This window comes from Echinops telfairi, unplaced genomic scaffold, assembly GCF_000313985.2.
Source record: "Echinops telfairi isolate 266 unplaced genomic scaffold, ASM31398v2 ScPeMD7_11;HRSCAF=52, whole genome shotgun sequence".
NCBI classification, from domain to species: domain Eukaryota; kingdom Metazoa; phylum Chordata; class Mammalia; order Afrosoricida; family Tenrecidae; genus Echinops; species Echinops telfairi.
Window position 1 is genome coordinate 36459241 of NW_022103908.1, and position 27269 is coordinate 36486509.

The following is a 27269-nucleotide window of genomic DNA, read 5'->3' on the forward strand; positions in this document are numbered from 1 at the left end:
TGTGTAGTTTAAAATGAGGAAAGGTGTGCATAGTTACACAACCTATGTGCTGAGCAAATAATCCAAGAAATTGGATTGTTGCCCAGATCAGATTCTTGTTTCTTAGCAAGAAAAAGAATTACCCTGGTCAGACCTAATGACAACATTGGGGAGTTTATGAGAAACTTGGGAGAGGAAGGTTGCAACCTGAAAGTGTATTCAGAAGATGACCTCCATAAGCATATGTGGCTCAGCGTTCCTAAGGGTTTCCACTGTACATGAGAGATTCCGGGAACTGCAGTTTGCATTGTTCAGAAGGGGAAATAGGGTTTTCCGCATGGTGCTGGGTGCGAGGGATTCTGGGAAATGCCCCTGGCACTTCTGTTTCTACCAGATGGCTTCACATATTGGTCTCTAAGGCAATGCTTATATGAAATAGCTTAAAATTCATTAAGAGGGGAGGCCTGACTCTAGGAGTTTTTTTCTGACAGAATTCTAGACCCTGTGTCATTAGAAGTCTAACCCAAAAATGAGAATGGGGACTATGGCACAGCCATGGATGTATTCTACATAAGCCTTACTCTATTGTGACTTAAATATTTTCTTGTGGCATTTGAGGAGAAAGGCTTAGGCCAATGCGTAAAATATAGCCAATTTAAAAGAATTTTTATCAGAATACTAAATTCTTGGCTCTTAAATTTCTTTACATTGATATAGAAAGATTAAAAGATTTTAAATTATACATCATTTCCACTAGTGTTTTGAAGTTTGACTTCTTTATTAAATATAGATCTAAGGTTTTATTACATTTTAAAGATGCCAAAAAAAAAGATGCCACTGAGCATAGCATGTGTAAAATATAAAGAAGGAAACACGTGCCCTTTGTCTTCATAAGATAATGAAAATACTAAACCCTCAAGCTACAAATAATCTATAGACAGCATTTTAGCAGCAGACAATATAAAAACTCTTAGAGGAAATTCAAATATATGGAAATTTGAATTAGTAAATAAAAATCATGAATTGGAATTGACTAGAGAACTTAAACTCCTGGAAGCTTGAGTTACAGTGCACTATATAAAAAATCTTTACACATCATTTCACTTAGTGAAGTAAAAGAATTCCAGATTCTTATCTAGAATGATTTTCTTATCTTGAATTATCTTACTTCGCTAAGTAAACTTCACTAACAATTAGCTGATAACAGTGAGCAACAGATAAAATTTCCTATAAGCTTGATGAATTTTTGAAGCCCTGTTTTTCAGAGCACAACTTGTAGTACATGTAGCATTTAACATACTTATTCTCATTATTAAAAGTGATTTACAGCCTGTCTGGATAGGACAGGCTGGATGAACGATCTGGAGGAGAAAACAATGGGACTGACAGTTCCGGGGGGACATGGGAGAGGGGGAGGAGGGGGGAAGGGAAGAGGTGTTAACAAACCCAGGGACAAGGGAACAACAAGCGATCCAAATTGGTGGGGAGGTGGGTGTGGGAGACCTGGTAGGGCAGGATCAAGGGGAACGTAACAAAGAGGAAGTGCTGAAATCCTGGTGGGGACTGAGCATGATAGTGGGACAGGAGGAGAATCAAGGGAAATAGAGGAAAGAGCTGGGAGGCAAAGGGTATTTATAGAGCTCTAGATAAAGACATGTACATATACAAATATATTATATGAGGATGGGGAAATAGATCTATGAGCCTACATTTATAGATTTAGTATTAAGGTAGCAGAAGGACATTGGGCCTCCACTCAAGTACTCCCTCAACACAAGAATACTTTCTTCTAGTAAATTGGCATTCTATGATGCTCACCTTCCCGACACAACTGCTGAAGACAAAGCGGGTGAATAAGCAAATGTGGTGAAGAAAGCTGATGGTGCCCGGCTATCAAAAGATATAGCGTCTGGGGTCTTAAAAGCTTGAAGGTAAACAAGCGGCCATCTAGCTCAGAAGTAACAAAGCCCACATGGAACAACATATCAACCTGTGTGATCACGGGGTGTCGAACGGATCACTGAAGACAAATGGGTGCATAAGCAAATGTGGTGAAGAAAGCTGATGGTGCCCGGCTATCAAAAAGTATAGCGTCTGGGGTCTTAAAGGCTTGAAGGTAATCAAGCGGCCATCAAGCTCAGAAGCAACAAAGCCCACATGGAAGAAGCACACCAACCTATGCAACCACGAGGTGTCGAAGGGATCAGGTGTAAGGCATCATCAGAACAAAAAGTCTTACCATGGTGAATGATGGGGGGAGTGTGGAGTGGAGATCCAAGGCCCATTGGTAGGCCACTGGAGATCCCCTTGCGGAGGGGTCTCGGGGAGGAGATGAGCCAGTCAGGGTGCAATGTAACAATGATGAGAAATACAACCTTCCTCTAGTTCCTGAAGTTTTCCTCCCCGCTCCCACTACCATGACTCGAATTCTATCTTGCAAGACTGGCTAGACTAGAGGAGGTACACTGGTACAGATAGGAGCTGAAAATACAGGGAATCCAGGATGGATGAGCCCTATAGGACCAGTGGTGTGAGTGGCAAAACAGGGAGGGTGGAGGGAGAGTGGGTAGGAAGGAGGGAACCAATTGCATGGAACTGTGTGTGGCCTCCTCCCTGGGGGACGGACAACCGAAAAGTGGATGAGGGGAGAAGTCGGACAGGGCAAGATATGACAAAATACCCGTTTGTAAACTATCAAGGGCTCATGCGGGAGGGGGGAGCGGGGAGGGAGGGGAAAAATGAGGACCTAATGTCGGGGGTTTAAATGGAGAGATGTTTTGAGAAACGATGTACAAATGCGCTTTACACAATTGATGTGTGTATGGATTGGGATAACAGTTGTATGAGCCCCTAATAAAATGTTTAAAAAAAAAGTGATTTACATTTAGAATCAGCATTTAATAATATAGGTGATAATCTTTTTTTTCTCTCCATAGGCAAGAAATGTGATAGCTGTAGGACTGGGTGTTGCAGCCTTTGCATTTGCAGGTAAGCTGAATGGGAAGTGCATCTTGTCTTTGGTGTGAGTGGGGATTGACCTGACGGCAGTGAATAGTTATCAAGAGCTGCTATTAAGACAACTAGCACAAGTCTGGGTGGCTTTAACAAACAGATTTATTTTCTCAGTTTAGAAATCTAGAAGGCCAAATTCAGCACACCAGCTCCATGGGAGGCTTCTCTCTGTCAGCCGGGTGGGTCTGCTGCTGCTTTCTAGTTCCTAGGAAAGCTCCGTGTGGCTTCCCATCCATCTTGCCCTATGTCTGCATGCATGCTTGTTTGGTCGTGTGTATATCTCAAAGGGGATGGCTGTAAAGCACACCCTACCCTCATAACGAAGACAGCTCATTCTCAAATGGGATTATAGCTACAGCCATAATACACAGGTTAGGATTTAGAACACTTTTGGGGGGGGGGGTACACAATTCAATCCATAATACGTATCAATAAATGTGGCAGGAAAAACATTTCCAAATCACTTTGATAGTGATTCATGAGTAAATCCTTAGTAATACTAAGGCTTTTGGTTTTCAGACATTATACATTCTGTTTTTCCTACCATTTATAGTCACTGAAAATATGTCAGTATAATGAAATCTAGATAAACTTGTCTTAAAGAAAATGATCATTTTCTATAACTAGGAAAACTAGCTCCAATAATGGTTGATCATCCTGGCATGCATACATACAAATATGTGTGCGTGTGTGTATATGTTTATGTATATTTAAATTTAAGTTCTCAGTTCCCAAAATCTCACTGCCATCAAGTCAATTCCAACTCAGTGACCCTATAAGGCAATGTACAATTGCCCCTTGTGGGTTTATGAAACTACAAATCTTTATAGGACTAGAAAGCCTCATCTTACTCCCAAGGAGCGGCTGGTGATTTCCAATTTCTGGCCTTGCAATTAACAGCCAAAGTTGTAATGCACCATGCTACCAGGGCTCATGGAAACTTGAGTTTCAGTGTACCATATAAAAAATCCTTACTATGAAATGATTTGAATCTTATTCTCCCATACTCATTTTTTCTTGCACATGGAGCTACTGTTTCTGAGCTGTCATTTCTTTACGATGAACATAGTTGTTCCCTGTAGTGTGTTTATTGCTTCATCTTTTAACATATTCGTGTAATTTCTATGATAAACCCAGGAGAATGCCTTTTACTGCCTTAATTACCTTTTCAGAAAGCAGTTATACAGATTAAAAAGGAAAACAGTGATATGTTTCAGCCATTAATTTGTAGTTTTAAAGTACAAAGTGATTGCCAAATTAAATGTTAATCCATAATTGTCTCTGTGAAAGATTTATTTTTTGTTGTAATATTTGTGTTTTTAAGTTCCATGGATCTGACCTTGCCAGTTGGAGCGTCCTTTTAGGGGAAGCTTTGGATTTATGGCATTTCGTAAGATCCAGTCAGAAAATGGAACGTAAAAGGGTTTCTTGTTTGTTTGCTTTGAAGGAGCTTTAATTTTAAATTCTCTTCATTTAAAGCACCGGTACCAATAAACTTCAAAATCAGGAAGGTCAGGGGTTCAGATTGTCTGGATCTCTCTACCATTGGCATATTGGGTCTCATTGAATAACGAGTTAAATAATTTTTAAAGATTCATGACAAGAATATAATGTCTAGATAAGAATTCATACAAGCTTATCCACAAGCATCAGACAATTCTAATTCTAATCATTATAGGCGAATATAGTCTAGGTGTAGGTATTAGTAATTTAAATGTAAGATTTTCATTTTAAATTAGAGAATGATTTACTTTTCCCAGATCCTACTGGAAATTTCATATTACTAAGTTGAATATTAAATAACAGGCAGATATCTTGCAGAGCTAAAGACAGCTGAACACTCAGATTTCGGAGTAACCATACCTAGACTTTGAGGAGCCCTGGTGACGTAGTGATTATGGATTGTGCTGCCATCAGCAGTGTCTGCCTGTCTAGAAGAATGGGGCTTTTTACTTCGGTAAGCAGTTACAGTTTGGGAAATGAGGCCAGTTTTACCTTGTCCTATAGACATGGTTCTCGAGCTTCCTAGTGCTGTGACCCTTTAATACATTTCCTCATGTTGTGGTGATTCCCCCCTCCGCCCCCCCCCCAACCATAACATTATTTTTGTTGCTGCTTCATAATTGTAATTTTGCTACTGTTATGGATCGGGCGACCCTGTGAAAGGGTCGTTCAACCCCCCAAAAGGGTCAGGACCCCCAGGTTGAGAACCACTGTCCTATAGGATCACTCTGAGTGGGCACTGACTTCATGGCAGTGAGTTTGGTGTGTTCTTAGTTTGGGTTTCATACCTAGAGTACGGCAGCCTGGCGGCTTAGTAGTTGTGCATTGGGCTGCGACCCGTAAGGCTGGCAGATTGAAGCCACCCGCAGCTCCCTGAGAGAAAGTGGGGGCTTTCTACTCTACTGCCATGAACAAACAGTTCCCATTCCGGGAGCCCCAGGGGCAGCTCTGCCCTGTTCTCAGGGTTGTTATGAGTCTGTATTGACTCGATGGCAGCGGGTTGTGATATACTTCAACTTGATGGACCTCAGGCTCTGGTCCATCTGGTGTGTGGAGAAATGAAGAGTAATGATGCCACCCCTTCCGGCCTCTCGTGGTGTTGTTCCACTTGGATAGTCAGTTAACTGCTTTTTTACCCTTTTAGGAAATTTGAAGTGCCTGAAAAGCTACACTTTGTACTATCTGAGTTTTCCTGTGCAGGCGTTCTTCTCTGTGATTGCATCTACGTGATGAAAGATTTGAATGAGTCAGGATTTTAGCTTCATTTACTTTTTCTTTAATCTTTTCCTGGATCCCAAGAGCTTTTTATTTCATCCTTAGGTAGACGACTTCACATTTTCTCATTTCTAGCATCCTGTTTTTAACTCTCAGCTGTGTCTCACGCATATGAGTAATGGTATAATCAGACAGATGAGTTCTTCTTAAAGCTTTAAGATCTGTGTAGTTGAACTTTCACAGTGGAAACTTTCATTGATTTGCAAATCAGGTTATGGCTGGAAATGGAATTAGTATCCATGATATCATAAACTAGTTTTCTAGGAGACCTTTGGGAAAAGAAATGCTAGTGATTACTCTGTAGTAGACAAGCATTCTGATTAAAGTGCAAAAGGGAAATTACCTGGGTAATATAATTTTATTCTTGTTTTATGTTCCCAAAATAACTTAGTACCTATTTTGCTATTGATTCTTAGTTGTCAAGAATCAAGAGTTTTAATTCTTAGGTTGTCTATGAAAGCAAGGCAGGAGAATAAAATATATATTGAGAAAGGGTAGTCATTTTGAATGAGAGAAATTGATAATAAAGATCTTTGGCAAATATTTTCTGTGTAATTGCATAGACATTACTTTTTACTTTAAGCATAACTCCACTAAGTCTTTCTACATTGTACAGATGATAAGCAGTGTTTCTTTTCTCTGCATATCAATGTGATCATCTTAAAGCAATATGTTAATTATTTTAGATGCGTAAGCATCTTTCTAAATAAAGGGACAAAATAGTTGTGGGAAAGTCCTAAAATGATACCTTTTGTGATGAAAACACTGTTTAAATGTCAAGTACTGTACAGAAACATGGAAACTTTCTAATTGAGCAATTATGTACTGAGCTGATTAACACAATAGATGTAATAATGCTATGAAAATGAAATTATTTCCTCTAGTCACTAAATTAAAAATTTTATTATATGTCATTTTGGTAAATATTTATTGAGATAGTATCTATAGACTAACCTACAAAATAAATGCCATGGTAATCACCATCAGGTTATTGATTTCGTTTTGATTAGAGTAGGCAGATTGGTTCTTATCCCTTTTTGTCTTTTAGGTCGCTATGCATTTCAGATCTGGAAACCTCTGGAACATGTAATCACAGAAACTGCAAAGAAGATTTCAAATCCTGTAAGTTTAAGTTGGCTTTTGTGGGAAAAATTATTTTTATTTTTGTTTGTACGTCATACTTCACAGAAACACAAGAAAATGTGTTTGGACAAATGGAAACGGGAATGTGTGGAAGTGGGACAGGTGCTGTTACATTGTGGGGACTTCAAGCAATGTCTGAAACAACCTGCATACACATTGTGGAACAGACATATAATTAGCTCTGTAAATGTTCACCCCAACCGCAATGCATTTTTATTAAAGGACAAGGATACCTTTGTCCTTTGAAGAAAAAAAAAAGAGGAGCTACTCTAATCAGAATAATTGTAATTCTCACCACTCATCTACTAGCCCTCTTTGTTTATACCCATGGACTGCCTTCATTATATCATCTTGGATTTTCTTCTAATGTGATTAAGTTGTTTCTGTCTTTTGATGTTATTTTTATATCTAACCTTATTCCTGATTTTAATAGGATTATCAAACTCTTAGTAGAATTACATCAATTTTGAGGTAGTTTATCTTCCCAGTTTTAAGGATAGTATTTGTAAGCTAATATAATTCACCCATCCTGCAAACATTTAGTGAGGATCCACTGTACAGCAAGTCTGGTTCCTACAGCGGAGCTAGATGGTGAATAAAGTAGACATGGCCCTGCCCTGCTGGAGCTCACTGCAGTTTGCTTCATCTTGAAATTTGAAACTTGTCACCTTCTGCCACTACCTCAAGTATAAAACAAGATAGGATTCCACCATGAAAACCTGTAGGGCTTCTGCCTCCATCGATAGCCAGCACAAGAACTATTATAATGAGCTGAATATAAGTGAGGAATGAATGATAGCAGGTACTTAAAAAGCCACAGGATGGTGAGCTGTGGTTTGTGACCCCTTGAAGACAGTGCACACAAAAGTCACCGAAGCAAAGCAGAGCCGCATAAACATGAACTTCTGGAAAGTAGCAGCAGATTGGAGATATAATAGCTTGGCTCGCAGCAATTTGATCGAATGACTTGCTTTAGCAAAGACATTATAGGCTCCTGAGGCTTAGTTAGCCATGAACAATTACAGTTCTCTCGAAACATGACAAACCAACCAATAAGTAAACCTAGGTTCAAAAAACTACAAATGATTTTACATTTCTATAAATGCATGTCTGGATTGAGGAGGTGTATGCTTATTTGTTTGCTTATTTATGTGTGATTTGACTAGAATGTTGGTACTGAGCACCTGTGTCAAGTGGGGTCCTTGTGGAGCAGTAGTGACGAGCTTGTCTGTGATCCACAAGGTCTTCACCAGTAGCTCCAAGGGAGAAAAACTGAGCTTTTCACTCCTGGAAGAGTTACAGTCTTGGAACTCATAGGGACGGTTCTACCCTTGCCTAGAAGTTGCTCGCTGAGTCAGGATTGACTCACTGGCAGTGAGTTTGGTTTGTTCATACGTGGGCAGTGGGCTATAGTTATAGACAGATGAGCTTACATTTTATTGGAGACAGACAATAACAAATGGGCAGATAAGACATGTAATATCTAGAGGCATTGAATGCTACTGGGAAACAAAATCGGGAAGAAGCTAAAGAATAATGGTAGTAAGGTATCTTTATGAGCTAGGCCAGAGAAGAAGGCCTTTCTGGGAGCAGGCTCTGGGAGCATCTGAGAATATACCTTTCAGACTGCCAGAGCATTTACTGCAGAGACCCTGCAGTAGAGAAGAGTTGAACACTTTCAAGAAGCAGGATTGCACCAGAGGAGTGGGCTATCATGAAAACTGTTATGTGTACGTGTGTGAGGGGAAGCTTTTGGAGTTTTGAGTTCTCTGTTAAACAATTAATTTATTTGCTCTCATTGTAAATCATTAACTGCTAACTCTTTGAAATGGGTAGAACCTTGTACTGGGGGATACAGAAGTCTCTGGTGAGACTCCTACAGAGTCACAGCCATATTTTCTGGTGTTACGCGTACTCATTTGTAGGCAACCTGTTGTTTTTCCTTTTTCATTTGTTATTGTTTGTTTCTTTTAAATCTCTGGGAGATTTTATGATTTTTCTATTTATTGTTCATGTTTTAAATTTACAGGAACTATTAGTGAGCCCATTTGAAAAATGTACTTTTAGTTCTGTAAGGTTTACAGTTTTAAAAACATTGTTTCTTCTCTTCATAAGTGCTTAGCTCAGCTCTGATTCCAGGACTTCTCTCTTGGGCAGATGTTGGACTTCTGAGCTCATTCTCTATGTCTCTGAACATTTTATTGCTTATTTTCTCCTTACTCTATGCTGTAAGCTATTTTTGCAGCTTATTTTTCAGATTGCCAGGTTAGCTGCTGCCTAAGACCATTGTGCTTTTCAGTCCATACACTGGATTTTTAATTTCTAAGAATTCACTCATATTTTTCACAGCAACCTTTTCTTTTATGCTTGCAGTATTCTTTTGAATATTTCTAAAGACACTAATGAAATTTTGTGAGTTTTTTTTCTGCTTTCTCTTTTATTTCTTCCCTTCAACACCAATTGTTATTTTATTCATTGTTTCTTTTATTTCCATGATAAACTGAATTTCTTAAATATTTGATGACCCTTGGTGGTGGTTGTATGCTTATGAGAATGAAATTGATTAATATAAATAATGCTCTTGAATTTACCCTCAAGAATTGGGTAGACTTGACTCAACAATTTACTTGAATAGAATGGTTAGAAAGTGGATTCTGAATACATACATGGATTATGTCAAGAGGCATGTCTTCCAGAGCTAGAAGCCCAGAGTCAGGTGTGGGACCTCTGAAGCCCAGGAGTGGTTGAGTGCTGTGTATAGTCTCCTCATTATAAGAAGCTGGAGTGGTGCTGTGGGTTAGCAGTTCATACTCACCAGCCACTCCAAAGGAGCAAGATCAGACTTGTCTATTCCTGTAAACATATACAGTGTTGGAAACCCTTTAGAGCAGTGTTTCCCAAAGTGGACAATACTGAGTGGCTGCAGAATGATCCAGAGCAGTTCCCTGCACATTGTCCTGGATTATGGGCTACAGTACAAAAGTTTTTAATTGTCAGTGGGGCACTGAGTGTCACCACCCACCCACCCCACCCCCAGCCCCTGAAAAGGGAGTGGTCAGCCAAATAAATTAGGAACCTATACTTTGGGCCGTTGGTATGAGATGGAATTGACTTGATAGCAGTGGGTTTGGTTTTGGTACTCCTTGTCATTGTCACCCTTGTCTTCCCACTCTGTCTCCTGGGTTCTGAACTGGAATCTGCTGGTACTCCCTTTTGCTTTTTTCTTGGGTGCCAGCACCCCAAGAAGATTCACCCTCAGGCATATGACTATTTTCCTTAGTGTGAGACCCAAAGTAGCAGATGCCTGGCCTTATGCTCCAAATTAAGGGAATAGGAAAGATCATTCTTTGCCGCTTTGGATTAATTAATTACATTTCATATTGTTGACTTTGAATTTAGTGTTTTGATTTCCTTGGGAGTACTTAATTCATCTGGTGTTTGAGGCAGCTGTGAATTTTCTGTAAGTCCACTTTTAAACTGTTTTCAGTCTTCCAGCACATCTTTCATCGATCAGTTTGGTTCTTGTACCTGGGCATAATGTGGATTCTTCTTGCTTGGAATATATTGTCTTCTTATTTCAGAAGCATTTTGGAAAGCAAAAGTCTTTTATGATTGTTTGCTGTTTGAACCAATATCATTTTGCTTATCTGTTAATGTCCTATTGTATAATATTAATATATTCACTGAGTTAATATTTAATTATCTCTGTTTTTTCTTTTGTTTGGAGTGGAGAGTGAGCCTTTTCTTGAGGCTTTTTGGGTGAATTTGTACTTTTATATGAGAACAGCTTTTAAAAATTGCATACCAGTTGTTTTATGGTCAAGTGAAATTCATGAAAATAACACTTATTAGGATAATCTTTCTGTAGCCCTGTCAATAAAACGTACTCCTGTGAATAATAAAAGTTTCAGGATGGTGTACCACATTTTCTCATATAAAAATACTTGCACATAAAATACACATAGAGCACATGGGAAATGAACATACAGGGGATTGTGTTTCTAAAAAATTCCCATAAGACATTTGTGCAAAAAAAATACATTAATCCCTTTCTGGTTATCTGGTGGACTTTTGTGATTTAAGCCATTGACTGTATTAGCTAATGAAGACTTTTATTTAACTTGAGATATTTTATTGCAGAATAGGATCACCATACGGCTGCTATCAGTTGGAATGGACTTAATGGCAACGGCTTTGGGAATAGTAGTTAAGAGCTTTGAGGGTATAGTGGTTAAGACTTAGACATTAAGTGCACAGCTGCTAACCAGAAGGTCAGTGGTTCGAACCTACTAGCTGCTCTCTGGGAAAAAGATGTGGAGTCTGCTTCCCCAAAGATTTACAGCTTTAGAAATCTGATAGGTCAGTTCTTCTCTGCACTACAGGATCACTGTTAATGCACATTTTAAGGGAGAGCAAAAATCCTGCTAGCCTCATTCCCTAAATGAAACCTGATCCATAGATTGCATCATGGCAAAGTAAAAGTATCTCTGATTTACTGAAGGGGGAGCTTAACTCTGCTCTAAAGGTCTCTGAGCTGGAATCAACTTGATGGCAGTGGGTTTGGTTTGAAGTTCTCTAGGACTCAGTCCTTGTGCTTCTTATATACTTTTATTCCCTAACCAGCTACATACAGTAAGCTCACTGCCATTGCCTCAATTCTGACTCACTGCCACCCAATAGAACAGGTGAGAACTGTGTCCTTTGAGTTTGTGAGACTAACAAGTCTCACAGGAACAGGAAGCCTCATCTTTCTCCTAGTAGATTTGAACTGCTGACCTTGGGGTGCATAACCCACTAAGCCAACAGGGCACTATAAGATTGCCCCCTCTCTAGACAATCTCATTTAAGTCTCACAGCTATAAATAACTGTCTCTGCATCAATGATTTCTAAATGTGATATCCAGATGAGACTTTTTCTTAAATATTTAATAGAAATTCCAAACTTAATATGCACCCAAACCAATCTCCAGGCACTTATTACCCAGAACCAACAGACAACTGCTGCTTTTCTACTCAGTAAATGACCATTAGCAGTTTAGGTCAGAAACCTTGAAGTCATTTGTGCAGCTTGGATTCTCTGGAAAGTAGACGAAGACGAAAGTTAGCGAGCTATAGGTTTATTAAGGAGTACGTTAAAACCAACAGCCCCGGTGAGGAAAAAGAAAGAAGGATTGGAAGAGGGAGAAGTTAAGCTTCAATACATTCTTACTATTAAAGGCTTCAGGCCACCGCACAGACAGGTTGAAGTTAGGATGTCTCAGTGCAGCTTGCCCTGAATTGGGGTCAGGGTCTGCAGTGTTAAATGGCATCACCTAGAAGTGGTCAGTACAAAGTCCAGGGACCGGACCCTAGAGAACTGCAGTGTTTAGACCATCATGGCAACTGATGGAGGAGGGCATGACCTTGACTTTCTTCTGAAAAGGCAGTTTCCAAACACATCCGCTTACTGAGAGGTCTCTGCCAGCAGCATCAGGGAATAAGTCCTTTACTCTCAAAGAGTGGGGTGGGTAGCGCATTAATCATATCCACTACACTTGTCTCAGCTCTTCTCTCTTTCTCATCATCTGCATTTCATCCATCGAGCAAATGTGAGTGTTTCCGAGTACATCTGGAAGATGCTGCTTACCGCTGCTTCCTCTGCTGCCTCCATCTCTCACCTGATGGCATGCCCTTCTAACCATCTCCCGCCGCCACCCTGCACAAAGAGGACTGTCAGCACCAAGTCAGCCTGACACCTGTCCCCGGGCTTCTTTCTCTTCTCACTTAGAAGAGAACCCCAGCGTCTTTCAGTAGTTTGCAAAGCCCTGCACAATCAGACCCCCCTTACCTTTCTAAAACTACTCTTCTCCTCACTCGTGCTGCTCCAGCCGCATCGATTTTCCCATCAGGTGTTCCAGTTCTTCGTGGCCCACCTGTCTGCTATCTCGGCCTCCTCCCCGCCCTGTCCATCCCTCTCTCCCTCCCTCCCTCTCTCTGCCAGCCAGTCCAGTAGGGAGAAAGAAGCTCACCGTACCCACATTAAGTGATGTGGTCAAGGTTTTGCAGTGAGGAAATTGCTGCAGAGCTTGGGAAAAGATGCAAGCGTTTTGCTTCTACTGAGTTCATACGTTCTTTCAGTTATATCTCAGTGCAGAAAAAATTAATGTATTTGGAAATGAAAATAAATGAATATTTTTAAAGTGTTCATCTCAGTCACAGTTTCTTGAAAAGATTGATTGTTTTGTGCTGCCCCCACGCCCCAGCTTCAAATTGGCTTCTGATAAAGAGGCAGTCCTCTTGTGTAGCATGTGATGGGATTGGGGTCCTTGCACCTCGTGCATGGAACTAATTATGTCTTGCTCTTTCTTCCCCATGCAGAGCCTTTCATCGTACTACAAAGGAGGATTTGAACAGAAAATGAGTAGGCGAGAAGCTAGTCTTATTTTAGGCATAAGGTAGGTATGCTGCGTAAGTAGGATTTTTGTTCTGTGGCCAAGCTTGTCTAGGAAGAGGAGAAAATGTAGCAATAAGATTATCCCTGTATTTCAAATTAGGAGTAGGAGAGACAGAAAAAAATATCAAATATTTAAAGTCATTTAAAACATGAACTATAAGAGCGTATCCCACTTCCCTGGCAAAACAAACACATGGCAGACTTGTAGTGCATCTTTACTTTTGGACAAGAGCTGTTATGTGTGAATGCTGTTTCAAGTTCATCAAGCAAACGATCCCTTCCTGTGGCCCTCAGGTCTGTCTGGACTCGTTTTAGTGGTAAGGTCTGTTGCATTTACAGGTATCACACTGGACTTCCTAGCCCCACATTTTGGTTTGGCATCTCACAGGGTTTCTTGCACTTGTTAGACCATGGAATCTATCCCTTCATCCCTTCATTGTCTGCCTTTGGACCAGAGCCTTGGGGAGAAAGTTAATGTATCATATTGTGTGGTTGCTATGTATACTATGTGCATTATCTGCTACTTATACTTGAGGCCCCCTGCCCCTTCCAGAAAGCTCTGTGTACTTGTTTCCCTTAGAGCCCACTCGTTATTTGTGGGGGTTGGTCACAGTGTTGCTAATATTCAGTGATCTAATCAAGTGTCCAGAATAGACCATAAAGTCCTATATAGACAGCATTCCTTCTCCCGCGCGCCCAGCTTCTTGTAAATTTTTCTAAACCAAAGCACTTATTATTTCTGATGACCTAGGAAGAAGAGCAGGGAAAAGTAGAGGAGGTGGCTCGGTTCAGTCTGGTACTTTATCTTCTTCTAAGCAGTTCTCAACCCTGTGGGTCGCGACCCCTTTGGGGGTCCAATGACCCTTTCACAGTGGTCGCCTGATTCATAATAGTAGCAAAATGACAGTTATGAAGTAGCAACGAAAATAATTTTATGGTTGAGGGTCACCACAACATGAGGAATTGTATTAAAGGGTCGCGGCATGAGGAAGGTGGAGAAGCACTGCTCTAGGAGATGAGCTCTCTACTTAGCAGAGAAGAGGAAATCAGAAACGATTTTAAGCAGAGGAACCAGATGAGGAAGTGAGATATACTGCTAGCTGTCCCTTTCATAGTGTTCCTCAGAATGGATTATTTTCCTTGAAGTTTTATTGAACTCCAATAGCATCCCATTCATATTCTTAAAGGTGAATAGGGAACACATCGTAAAACCAAACGTGGACGTTTTTAAATCCACCGTGTACCAATGTCCGAGCCACTGTGGGACTGGGAACGGGTATTGGAGTAGATGACTGTGTTGTTTGCTTCCCTCTAGTGCTCTCCTTAGTTCCGTGGTGTTGAGTGTACAAAGGCTTTATACAGTTAGACAGTTTGATCCCACTGAGCAAGACTCACAAGGAAAGTAGGTGAATCCAGAGGGTAAGACACAGACTCCTATTAAATGGGTCTCAGTATAAATATCAGCTTTACCACCTACTGTGTAACTTGAGTTTCATTGTTTACAACATACAAATGATACTTGTTTCTGCTTGCTGCATAGGGTTCTTGTGAAGATTAAGTTAGATAATTCATCTGAAATTCCTCAAAAGCATAGTAGTTAGTAACTACTCAATAAATACCAGCTCAGCCAACGATTCCTAACCTGGTTCTGCCTCTTAGGCCTTGCATGATCTGGGTACAGCTACTTTTAGCTTCACTGTGCTTCTGGATCTTTGCTCTTAACTTGGGATTAGCAATGCCTCCCTTGTTGGAATAATGAATGGATGCCATGGCCCCTCTTCATTAAAGTGTCTGTAAGAAACAGGGGCTAAATTAAATGTTCGTTCTTCTCTCATCCTATCTCTCATGGAAACAAAGGCTACCTATTTGCTCCTAGAACTTTAAACAGAAAGAGAAACCCCCTCGTTCCCGGCCGTGCTTTCCTTAGCTCCGTGGTTGAGGAGGCAAAGGCATTTCAGACCAGAATGCTCCACTGCTTGTTCTCCGGTCTGCGGTCATTGGATCTCAGGTCTGAGGAGCAGAGAAAGGCAAGATGAACGGGCTCTCTTGACACCGTGAAAGAAAACTACTCTGTGTGCTACGAGGTGATTCTTACACACAGCATTTAATGGTGATGGTTTGCCAAGATGCATATTTGAGTCTCTGTGATTTTCCTTGTGAGAGGGTAATTTTATGAACTATAATTCTTGTCTGTAATGGAAAACCTAAAATATTTTATTCAGCTGCCCAGGAAAACTGTTATTATACCTGGTATTTTCTCAAATGATGCGTATTAGTGATTTTCAAACTCTCTGAAAGCTTTTGTGGGACTCTGTTTAAGTGAAATATCATTCATACGCCCAGTAGTAAAAATGATAGTGGCAAGTGGCTATTTGCCACAGAGTCTGGGGACAACACTTGGTTCCCAAGCCTCCCTTCCCAGGTCCTTGCTCCTGGCAAAGAATTCTCCACAGAGCACAGTCTGAAATCCCAGCTCTAGGTAACAGAACCCTCCAAGTTAACTTTTCAAATGTGTGGTGAAATTGTAAATGGTGGAGATATTGCACAACTATTTTCAACTTTCATACAAAGTTTAGGAGGGAGGATTCTCCCATCTCGTTTAATCTTTACGCTAAAGAAATTGATGAAAATGTGTGGAGGTCATTGAGATTTAATGGAGCAATAACAAAGGCGGAATAAACCCTGTGGGCAAAGAGAATGTTTCCCTTCATCCCCAAAGCTTCCCACTAGGAGTCTGCCTGATGACTGTGACCTTGAGGACAGATGCTCTCACTGCCCACACTTAGGCTCATGAACCGTCCAGCGCCTCATCCTTTCCTCTGGCTTCCTGTTTGGCAGACTTTACTGTCCGTAATGCTGTGTGGAGCTTTAGGGACAAAACCCAATGTTTCTGTGACAGTTGTCTGTGGCATTGTAAATTCTCAAGGATGTAATTTTCAGAATGTGTTTTACTTGGAGAATCAAAACTTAATATCCAATAAAAGATTATGACTTTTATCGCTTGTCTTCTCCTCCTTCCCACCAAAAGGTCATATGGGACAGGATGTTTATCTGGTAGTTTATATTAGATTAATTTTATGAAATATAATGTTTAAACTGCTCATTTTGTTTTGTTTACTCTGCAATATTTTGTAATTCAACAATTCTTTATAAATCCTTTTATTCAGACTCAACTCTACCATCAAGTCAATTCCAACTCATAGCATCCCCCGTAAGATAGGGCAAGACCGCCTTATGCGTTTCTGAAACAATATCACTCTACAGGAATAAAAAGCCTCACTTTTCTCTCACACAGCACCTGGTGGTTTCGAACTGTCAACCTTGTGGTTAACAACCCAATGCATAACCCTCTACATCACTAGGGCTCCTTAATTTTTTATAGCGTTCTTTCAAGTTTACCTCTATAGCCACTGTCTTTTGGAAGGCTGTATAAAGTTCATTAGGAATCTACAAAGTACAACACAAGTAAAGATACATCTCACTTTACAATAAGAAGTTCAGTCAGATTGGAATTTTCCTAAGGAATGTGTTGTGTTTTTTGTTAAATAGTATAATGCTCATAGCCTTGGTACAGTGTTTTAACAGCTTCTCCCTCATAATTCCATCTTCTTTCTAATCAGCTTTGTGATCTAATCTGAGAGACACCACGTCTGAAACGATGCTTCAGAGATTTCCTGCCATAGGGGACACTATTAAATCCTCATATTGAGGGTGGGGTTGTAAGGGGGAGGGGTCCACAGGGAGCAAACTGGAAACAACTTACTGGTGGAAGACTATTTTATATGCCTATTTAACATTTGATAGCATATGCTAACATGCTTGGTGATCTGATATTTACAGGAGATTAGAAGTAGCAAGTAATTGGCAAGGAACTGCTAGAGACTGGAATGCTGGCAGAATCAAGGACTGGCATCTGATAGTCTGACAGCGAGAGAGGTGCACACAACAGCACGTGGGGGGAGGGACTTAAAATGAAGAGTGGGCCCGCAATGTTTTAGTGGGGGAGCAAGCCAATCCCTGCGGGCCTGCAGAGAGCCTTTGCTCGTCATTTCTTCCCCTCTCCAGGGGATGTTTTCTGAGCCCTTCAAGAAACATAAAACCAGATTCACACTGCTTCTTTAATAATCCTTTTATGGACACATCCTTCACATACCATATAGTTTAATTATTCAGTCATATTAAGAAGATGTGCAATCATCACCACAATTTCAGAACATTTCCTTTTCTTCCTCCTTGTTAGCTTCTCATTCCTCCCGAACCTCCCCTGCTAGCTCTCTGGATCTACTTCGCCTGGATTTCATATACAGACAACCATCCAAAACACAAACAGGAAGCAAGCAACTAACTGAAAATCCAACCACGCTAACTAGAGAAACCATAGAAAAACTTCAGTCGAAAAGAAAGCAGAACATATTAAAAACTGAAGCAACTTTAAAAAGGGTCAGAAAGGAGATCAAATGATAGTATATGACATTTTAACCTAACTACATCTGCCACACTGAACTTTTCAGTGCTCTGTCAAGTCTGTTTGTATCGCTCAACTATGGTCAGAGGGGATTCCCCAGAGACAATCCTTATGGGGACCCTAAAAATGGATTTGGGGCTTCCACTGTCACCCATAGCCATCTGCAAACCGAGTTTTCACAATTTAAGCTCTGATATAATTCTCTCCTTTGGACTTGCATTTTGTTGTTTCAGTCCTTTGTCCACACAGGCTGGTGTCCTGCCTGTGGCCTTAGTTGACACCACACTTATATGGCTGTTTGTTTGAAGATAAGCCTTTAAGACCTCAGATGCTATTCTGTCTGATATCGAGGCACCATCTGCTTTCTTCACCACAATTTGTTATAGCACCGATATCTTCAGTGATCTCTTCATGAGGGCGAGCATCAAGCAGGGCCATGTCATAAGGACTAATTGTTCTTAGATTAGGGCTAGAATTAAGTGAGAGCCTCAAATCCATTCTTATTTCTATGGTTTATATATATTTCATATTAGAGACATTATTTTATATTAGAGAATAATATCAATCATCTCCCTGGAGTATAAGGTAATTCTATTGATACATAATTTTTAAAAGTCAGAAGTATGTAATATATTTTTATAAAAATGCATTATAAGATTAGCTATATACCAAGTCATGCTAATCCTTCATATCTGATTTAATTTTAATGAATCCTGAAGAGTTGGTTTCATTATGTCCATTGTACATGAGAAAATCAGAACTCCAAGGGCAAAGGTCCTTTGCTAATGAGTGGTAGAATCAGGATTTTGAACTCCCATCTGAGCAACACTGAAAACATGCTTTTGTCACTATCGTATATGATTCACTCATATTAATTAAATTATTTAGAGCCTGACAACAGCTACCCTTTACTGTAAATCAGCTACTATCCCATTTGAGACCCAGAAAAGTAAAGCCATTTATAGAAGAGCAATTAAGTAGCAATAATAGTATTTTGTTGTTTTTTGCAGTTAATTTTTCCTCCTTGTCTGGAAAATGTATTCATGAGAAGCAGTTGTAATACTAGATAAATAAGATTTTACCAAGTTCTTTTAGGCCTGCTGTTTTTGTTGTTTTTCTTTCTCCTTTTTTGTTAGAACCGAGACTATTGAGACAGCTAAGCCCTTCCAGTAGGTTTCTCACAAACCTAAATTAATTATGAGAGGAGGGACTTTGAGATCTTGTGTTGAAAGATGGCATTAATAAAGCTAACTGTTACTGAGCACTTGCTATACACCAGGCACTGATCTAGCACTTTCTAGCTCCATACAGCAGCTGTGTGAGAAATGTATTGTTGTTAGCTCCATTTTAGAGTTAGAAAATGGAAACAGCGTGGTGAAGAGTTGAACAAGGTTAACCAAAACTGAAGCCAAATCTCATCCAGTAGAGTCAATTATAACTCCTAGCCACCTATAGGACAGAATGGAAACCACTCCATGGGCTTTCCAAAGACGTAAGTATTCATAGACACAGTCGGCCACATCTCTCTACTGTAGAGCAGCTGGTCAGTTTGAACCTCATGCCTTTTGCTTAGCAGCTAAGAGCTTAACCAGTGCACCGCCGGGACATCTACAAACCCCAAAGCAAAAAACCCAATTCATAATGGCCCTACTGGACAGAGTAGGGCTGCTCCTTGGGGTTTCCATGGCTGTACGTCTTTATGGGAGCAGGCTTCCTCATCTTTCTCCCGTAGTGGGTTTGAACCACAGACCCTTCAGTTGGCAACCCAAAACTGAACTCACTATGTCATCCGGAGTCCTGCAGATGGCAGGACCAGGCTTAAATCAGGCAAGCTAGCCCAGGAATCTCAGTACTTATCTGCTACATTTTATATATAACCAGGCTTCAAAAGTTCATGAAAAAGTTCCATTGTCTTTCAATTCCATTCTTCCACAAGCTTGCTGAAGCCCCTCCATCGATTACCTTCTCCTCAAAGAACTGGAAACATAAATTTTTATAGCCTGTAAACGACTGCATACATACTCTATATATTGTGTTTTATTTTATCTTTAACATGGATTGAGATGAAAAATTAGCATTACAAAGGCCTAAAGAAAATATATTCAACATTGAATCAGTGACTTATTTTTATTGGTGAAATTAAATGAAAAGCTGTAATTTCATATGTGTCCACAAGATGGTGAAATTTTCATTAGTTTTTAAGTTTTTTAAATTCAAATTGTTAATTTATAAACTGCACCTGACACTATTTATTTTAAGCACGTTTAATTTATTTTTACAGCCCATCTGCTGGTAAGGCCAAGATTAGAACAGCCCACAGGAGAATTATGATTTTGAACCACCCTGATAAAGGTAGGTAGAATTCCTATTTTTCTTACTTAGTGGACCATACTATTCGCTGAATTCCTTTCCATTTATTTAAACTTTCTATAAATGGCATGTAAGTGAGAGAGAAGGTATGCGCCTCCAGTGTTGTGATTTTTCTTCAAAATAAATGAACCTCTGGAGTGGAACTCAGTGTCCTCCAAGAAGTGATCCATGAGTATTATCAGCTTTTGAGAACTTTGCTGTTGGTTTTGGGTTTTTTAATATCCATAAACACCTAAGCGCTGAGGTTCCTAACTAGCATTTTTCTTGAAAAGGCGAAAACATGGGATGTTGACTTTTTGATTGTAAAAACTGATTTGGGCAACCTGAGTTAAATATGTTCAACCTTAAGCATAAAAGCACACATTTAGAAGATAGGCTCCAAGTCTCTGAATGTAATATATCTTATATGATTCTGACTTTTACAATTCTGTTTGGGAAAGCTCTGAAACAGCCATTTGTTTTAACTGGCCAGGTTTTTAATGTAAATTTATCTTACAGAGAGACAATTATTATAACTTTAACTACATCACAGCTGCTGGAGAGAGAAAGCCCATATGCTCATTACTCTCTGCTTTAAAATAACAGATGGTAGAAAGTTTCACTGTATTTCAGAAGTCAAGGTTGTGGGGGCGGGGGGAGGGTTGGCGACAGATAAAGGGTTTCTTGGATTCTTATTTATAGACTTTCAATTTTCCAATTCTTTAGGGGAAAAAATTAAAATTAAATTTTGATTCCTACCCATCTACTCATGATACCAAAATAGAGTACCCCCTGCTCCCAGCTTTCTCACTAATCATGCTGTAAGAATTCTTTTCACTAAACATCATCTCCCGTGGTTGTTGCATTTGCTGTCCTTCGAAAAGAGGTTTTGATTACAAGTTCTAAGCTGCCTCAACAGTCATTGGCAGATCTACTCAGTTAATGTCCTTGGTGTGGTGGGCTTTCAGAGTAGCGACGGTCCCTGGGTTCAGAGCGCCTGACTTCCTGACAACATCTCTGTGCCCCTTTAATATTCTGTGAATTGGCTATCACCATGATGTGTTAGAGCCAACCCTTACATACAGCAAGTTCCTCCGCGGCATTTGAATCATTGCAAAGATGTGAAGCCTTTTCTTGTACTAACCCTCTGTCAATGAGTCATTTCCACTTTGCAAGGGCCTTATAAGGTAGAGCTGCCCCTTAGGGTTTCTGAGACTGTAAATCTTGACCGGAGCAGGCAGTCTTGACCGGAGCAGGCAGTCTTCTCTTTCGCCCTCAGAGTGGTTTGTGGGTTTGAATCGCTAGCCCTGCAGTTAGCACCCCAGTGCTTCCCCTTCTGGGCCACCAGGACTCCTTGTCTTGCACTAAGTTAAGTAAAGCTAAATAATGAACGAGAACTCTCTGCACCTGTTCCCACTGACTTACAAACAGCATGAAGCCACTCTTAGGGATGGATCTTGTCTGGAACTGGGGACTACCTGCCATTGATCAGAGAAATGGGCCTCCCAGAAGCCCTCATCTTCAAACAGCCTCTTTCCCTCCGCGCTCATGTGGACAGCCTGCTTCGATTGATTGCAGTGGGATCCATCGCTCCTGTGTCTCAGATGACTGACATGAAAGCAAACAAAAATGTGTGTTTCTGGAAACCTTTGAGTAAAATAGAAACTGTATCATAAGGTCCAGTAATATTTAAACAATTACTTGATTTATTCCAAGATAGCATCTTTTAAATCCCTTTTTTGTCACATGATTTAATGTAGAATCTTTATATACCTTTTCAGAATATTTGTTTCTAGTCAAATCACTTATTTAATTTAAGAAAAGATGCTTTTAATCTTTGTGGATTCATGTACTCTCAAGAATATTGTATAAACTGTGGACATTTCCTCCATGTAGTTGCTTATTTACCCATAGTTTAAAAATAAAAGAGCAGTGCAGTTTTAGAAGTTCATAGACTTTCTCAGACTCATCCATAGACTCATAGTTAAGTCAGATTCAGTTAATTGTAGTGAACTAGGTGGTGCAAGAGGTAGGAGGGAATAAGGTCAAAGTGAGTTGGGACAGGATAGCTCATGAATTGTCCCTTGAGAGGAAATTATTGTTTTTCATTGAATGGGAAGAAGATAATAGATTTTTTTTTCTTTTTTAAGAGGAAGAAATAGTTTGAGCCACGGTTACAGATAGGCACAAGGATAGGATTTACAGGTAAGTGTAGGGTTTGGATTAGGGATAAAAGAAGAGTTAGGGATAAAGCTAGGGTTATGGATAGGGTTGAGCTTAGAGATAGGTTAGGCTAGGGTTATGGTTAGGTATACAGTTAGGGTTAGGTTTTGAATTTGGACTAGGTCGAGGACTACAGCCAGGTAGGTGTAGGAGTAGAGTTAGGATTAGGTTTACGGATTATTTTAGGGCTAGGTTTAGAGTAAGGGTTAGGGCTAGGGATAAGTTCTGCTAGAGCTAAGATTAAAGTAAAGGATTAGATTTGAGAGAAGTGTAGTGTTATCCTTAGGATCTAAATAGGAATTGTTTTAGAGTTGGGTTTAAGTTGTAGCTTGATTAAGGATTAGTAATAGGGTGGTAGAGATTAAGATAATGTATAGGTATAGTACTGAGATAAGTTTAGGGTTTGGGATAGAGTTATATCTAGGGCTATGACAGGATTACGTTTAGGGACAGATTAAATGGTAGTGTTAGGGAAATGATTAAGTATAACAGGATTAGTGACAAAATATGATAAGCACAGATAGAGTTTTCTTTAAGTCAGAGATTACGGTAGGTTAGGGTTAAGATTAGAATTAGTGCTGGAGTTAGCACAGGGATGGTATTTGCTTTTCGTCTAGACCTAGGGCTTGTGACGGACTAGGTTATTTGTTAGAGTTAGGTTTAGAATTAGGATTAGGGTTATGATTAAGGATAGGGTAAGGGTTAGAAATAAGTCTTCCCTCAATGCAAGAACACATTCTAGTAGCATGGCATTCTGTGACACTCACCTTCCCGGCACAATGACTGAAGACAAAAGTGTGCATAAGCAAATGTGGTGAAGAAAGCTGATGGTACCCAGCTGTTAAAAGATGTAGTGTCTGGGGTCTTAAAGGCTTGAAGTTAAACAAGTGGCCAGCTAGCAGGGAAGTAACAAAACCCACATGGAAGAAGCACAATAGCCTGTGTGTGCACGAGGTGTTAATGGGATCAGGTATCAGGCATCAGAAGACTCAAAGCAAACAATCATATCGATGCAAACAAGGGAGGTGTGAAGTGGAGACCCAAAGCCCATCTGTAGACACTTGGGCATCCCCTTACAGAATGGTCACAAGGAAGGGATGAGCCAGCCAGGCTGCAGTATAGCATCAACAAAACACCCAATTTTCCTCTAGTCCTTTAATTCTTCCACCCACCCACCATCACTATCATGACCTCAGTTCTACCTTATGAATCCGGCTAGACCAGAGAATGTACACTGGTACAGATAAGAGCTCTCGGCACACACAATCCAGGACAGAAACCCCTCAGGAAAAATAATGGGAGCAGTGATACCATGAGGGTAGGGGAAAGATGTGGTCAGATGGGGGAGAAAGGGGGAACCGATCGCAATGATTGACGTATAACACCCCTGGGGCCCCAAAGGGATGAACAACACAAACATGGGTGAAGAGAGACAAGAGGATGGTGTAAGATATGAAAATAATAAAAATTTATAATTTATCAAGGATTCATGAGGTGGGATGGTGAGGGAGGGAGGGAATAAAAGAGCTGATACCAGGGCTCAAGTAGAAAGAAAATGTTTTTAAAATGATGGCAACATATGTACAAATGTTTTGATAAAATTGATGTTTGCATTGTTCTAAGAACTGTAAGAGCCCCCAACCCAATAAAATGATTTATTAAAAAAAAAAAAAAAGAAGAAGAAATAGGGATAGGTTTAGGATTTGCTTTATTCTAGGATTAAGGGTTAACAATAAGGTTAGAAAGTATTAAGGCATCGGGGAGTAGAATTAGAGCAAGATTAAAGGTTTTTTTAAGTGAATGTTTTATTGTGAATCAGTTATGGGTTGTACATTTTAGACCATTAACTCTGCATTCAGCAGTTAAACTGCTCGTCTGCATCTCCCACCTCCCCCAGGCTATATTCTAACCCTCCCTCCTCTTCCCTAATTTCTCTTTCCCTTTGTCGGACCTCCATCCTTCTCTTCCTCCAGTTGGAACCTTCAAGGTCTGTTCCCTTCTGTATGCCAGTCTTAGTTTTGGTCTTAAGCTTCTAGCCGTGGTCTCATACAATGTTGTCCATTCTATTGACCAAAATGTCGCCCATGTCATGAGTTCATCATTGTTTTTTGGGATGCATAGTATTCCCATATACCAGTTTCATGATCTATTCTTCTACTGTAGGGCATTTGGAGTGTTCCCAACTTGAGTTCTTGCTTTCGTGAACATCGGGTGCATATTTCTGCTTGTGTTTGGCTCTTAGTTCTGGGGCGTACATACCCAGCAGAGTGGGATTGCTGGATGGTATGGGATTTCTATGCCCTCTGTTTGAGGTAGTGTCTTAATCTCTTTCCACAATGACTGTGCATGTTTACAACCCACCAGCAATGTGCAAGAGTTCCTACCTCTCCACACCCTCTAGCACAGTGATTTCCACCCTTCCTAAGGACTTAACCCTTTAAGACAATACCTCATGTTGTGGTCACCCCCCAGCCATAAAATTATTTTTGTTGTTACTTCATAACTATAATTTTGCTACTGTTATGAATTGGGCGACCCCTGTGAAAGGGTTGTTCAACACCCAAGGGGGTCTTGACCCTCAGGTTGAGAACCGCTGTTCAAGCATTTGTTTCTGTTTTTAATTGGGCTATCATTGTAAGGTGCTATCATTGTTTTGATGTGCATCTCCCAAATGGCTAATGATTGTGAGTATTTTTTCATAAGTTTGTTAGCCATTTGGATATATTTTCTGGTGAACAGTCTGTTTACATGTTTTACTCTTTTTAATTGAATTCCTTTTTTTCTAATTGAGATAATGTATTTTTCTATAGATTTTAGAGATTAATTTCTTGTCTGCTGTGTTATTGCTAAAGATTTTTTCCCCAGTCTCTGAGTTCCTTTTTGGTGAAATCTTTCGATGCATAGAAGTGTCTTATTTTCAGTCGGCCCCGTCATCTAGCTTGCCTTCGACGGTGTAGGTTTCTGCCATTGTATTTGATAGTATGCCTCTGCCCCACAGCGGGACCCGTAAGCCCAACCCTCTTTTCTCATTGATGATCTTGATAGTTCTAGGATTTGCATTTAAGTATTTGATCCATCTTGAGTTCATCTTTGTACTTGGGCTGAGGTATGGGTCCTGTTACTCTTCTGCAGATGGAGATCCAATTTTGCCAGGACCATTTATTAAAGATACCCCCATTTGGAGTTTTTTGCCCTTTGTTGAAGAACAGTTTTCTGTAGGTGGATGGATGATAGATTTTTAACCAACCTGCCTGTTCATTGTCATTGGATAGAGAAGGGCCAACGGTATTTCTGGAAGCCTGGGAATGGGGATCTTGGAATTTTGCCTCTCTTATTCTTCCTGTATTTGCTTTCTCGAGGTCACAATGGGATGTTATAGGCAATTCAAACATGTCAGTCTTGTCCCCAGTGCTTCCCAAATTCATGAGTCTATCTCCTCCCCTCCTCGTAAGTTTTCGTGAGTCTGTTTCCCCACCCAGTAGACTGAAAATGGAATTTTCTGTGTGTGATCAACTGTAATTTGTTACACATTTCATTATCAGCTTATGCAAGCAATGTGACACCAGAAAATAAGGTGTGGGAAATGGCTGGAAAGAATTTTTTTGTAACCAGTACTAAATGAGCATTCTGACTTGTCTGGATAAAAAGTAAAATTTGCTCTCTCAATTTAGTGAGATAAAAGGTTAATGAAGCAAACATATCTGAGGGCCCTGATCTAATGCTTTCAAGCTAAGTCTTTCGGATTGTTGCCTTTTCCCAAGTGCTGCTGGAAGAGACTAATTGTTATGATCAATAAATGAATGCCCCGCAATCACAGGAGGGAGGAGAACCCAGGAGATTTGAAAGCCCTCAGAGATACCGTGCAGTGTTGCTCAGACTGCAGTCGACCTCTCAGGGCCGGCCCAGCCAGCCCCGGGGCGCCGTGGAAACCATGCGGAAACAGAAAGTGCGTGTCTGCAGACCTTGATGTCAGTGGGTGGGATACTTTCCCATTCTACAAACGTATGGAATCCACCACAAATTTGAATTAAAACCATAAAAGGACTCTGGCCCCATGGTTTGAGAAGCACTCATTTATTTTGTCAGTGCTGTTCCCGAAGCTTAAAGGACGTGGGGGCGGCGAAAGGGGGTTGGTTTTCAGCTCTCCTTAAAGACTTTTCTTTCTTTCTTTTTTTAAAAAAATAATTTTATTGGGGGCTTGTACAATTAAAAATTTTTTTTATTAAATCATTTTATTGGGGGCTCGTACAACTCTTATTACAATCCATACATACATCTATTGTGTCAAGCACATTTGTACATTTATTGCCTTCATCATTCTTAAAACATTTGCTTTCTACTTGAGCCCTTGGTATCAGCTCATATCTCCCCTTCTTCCCCACCCCACCCCATGAACCCTTGATAATTTATAAATTATCATTATTTTGTCATGTCTTACACAGTTTAATGTCTCCTTTCACCCACTTTTCTGTTGTCTGTCTCCCAGGGAGGGGGTTATATGTAGATGCTTGTAATTAGTTCCCCCTTTCTACTCCACCTTCCCTCCACCTTCCCGGTATCACCACTCTCACCACTGATCCTAAGGGGTTCATTTGTCCTGGGTTCCCTGTGTTTACAGTTCCTATCTGTACCAGTGTACATCCTCTGGTCTAGCCGGATTTGTAAGGTACAGTTGGGATCATGATAGTTGGCAGGGGGGGAAGCATTTAAGAACTAGATAAAAAGTTGTATGTTTCATCAGTGCTATACTACATCCCGACCGGCTTGTCTCCTCCCCGCAACCCTTCTGTAAGGGGACTTCCCCTCATTCACAATGATATGATTTTTTTGTTCTTTGATGCCTCAAACCTGATCGTATGGACACCTCGTGATCACATAGGTTGGTGT

The 27269-nt window shown here is 40.3% G+C and overlaps 1 protein-coding gene across 1 annotated transcript in view; it reads left to right on the plus strand.

Moving 5' to 3' along the window:
• DNAJC15 (DnaJ heat shock protein family (Hsp40) member C15) overlaps positions 1 to 27269 on the plus strand; it is a 75340-nt gene that overhangs the window by 32512 nt on the left and 15559 nt on the right. The window contains exons 3-6 of the mRNA XM_045287093.1: positions 2916 to 2967; positions 6818 to 6891; positions 13270 to 13346; positions 20092 to 20162. Coding sequence (XP_045143028.1) covers positions 2916 to 2967; positions 6818 to 6891; positions 13270 to 13346; positions 20092 to 20162 — 274 coding nt within the window. The remainder of the gene's footprint in view (positions 1 to 2915; positions 2968 to 6817; positions 6892 to 13269; positions 13347 to 20091; positions 20163 to 27269) is intronic.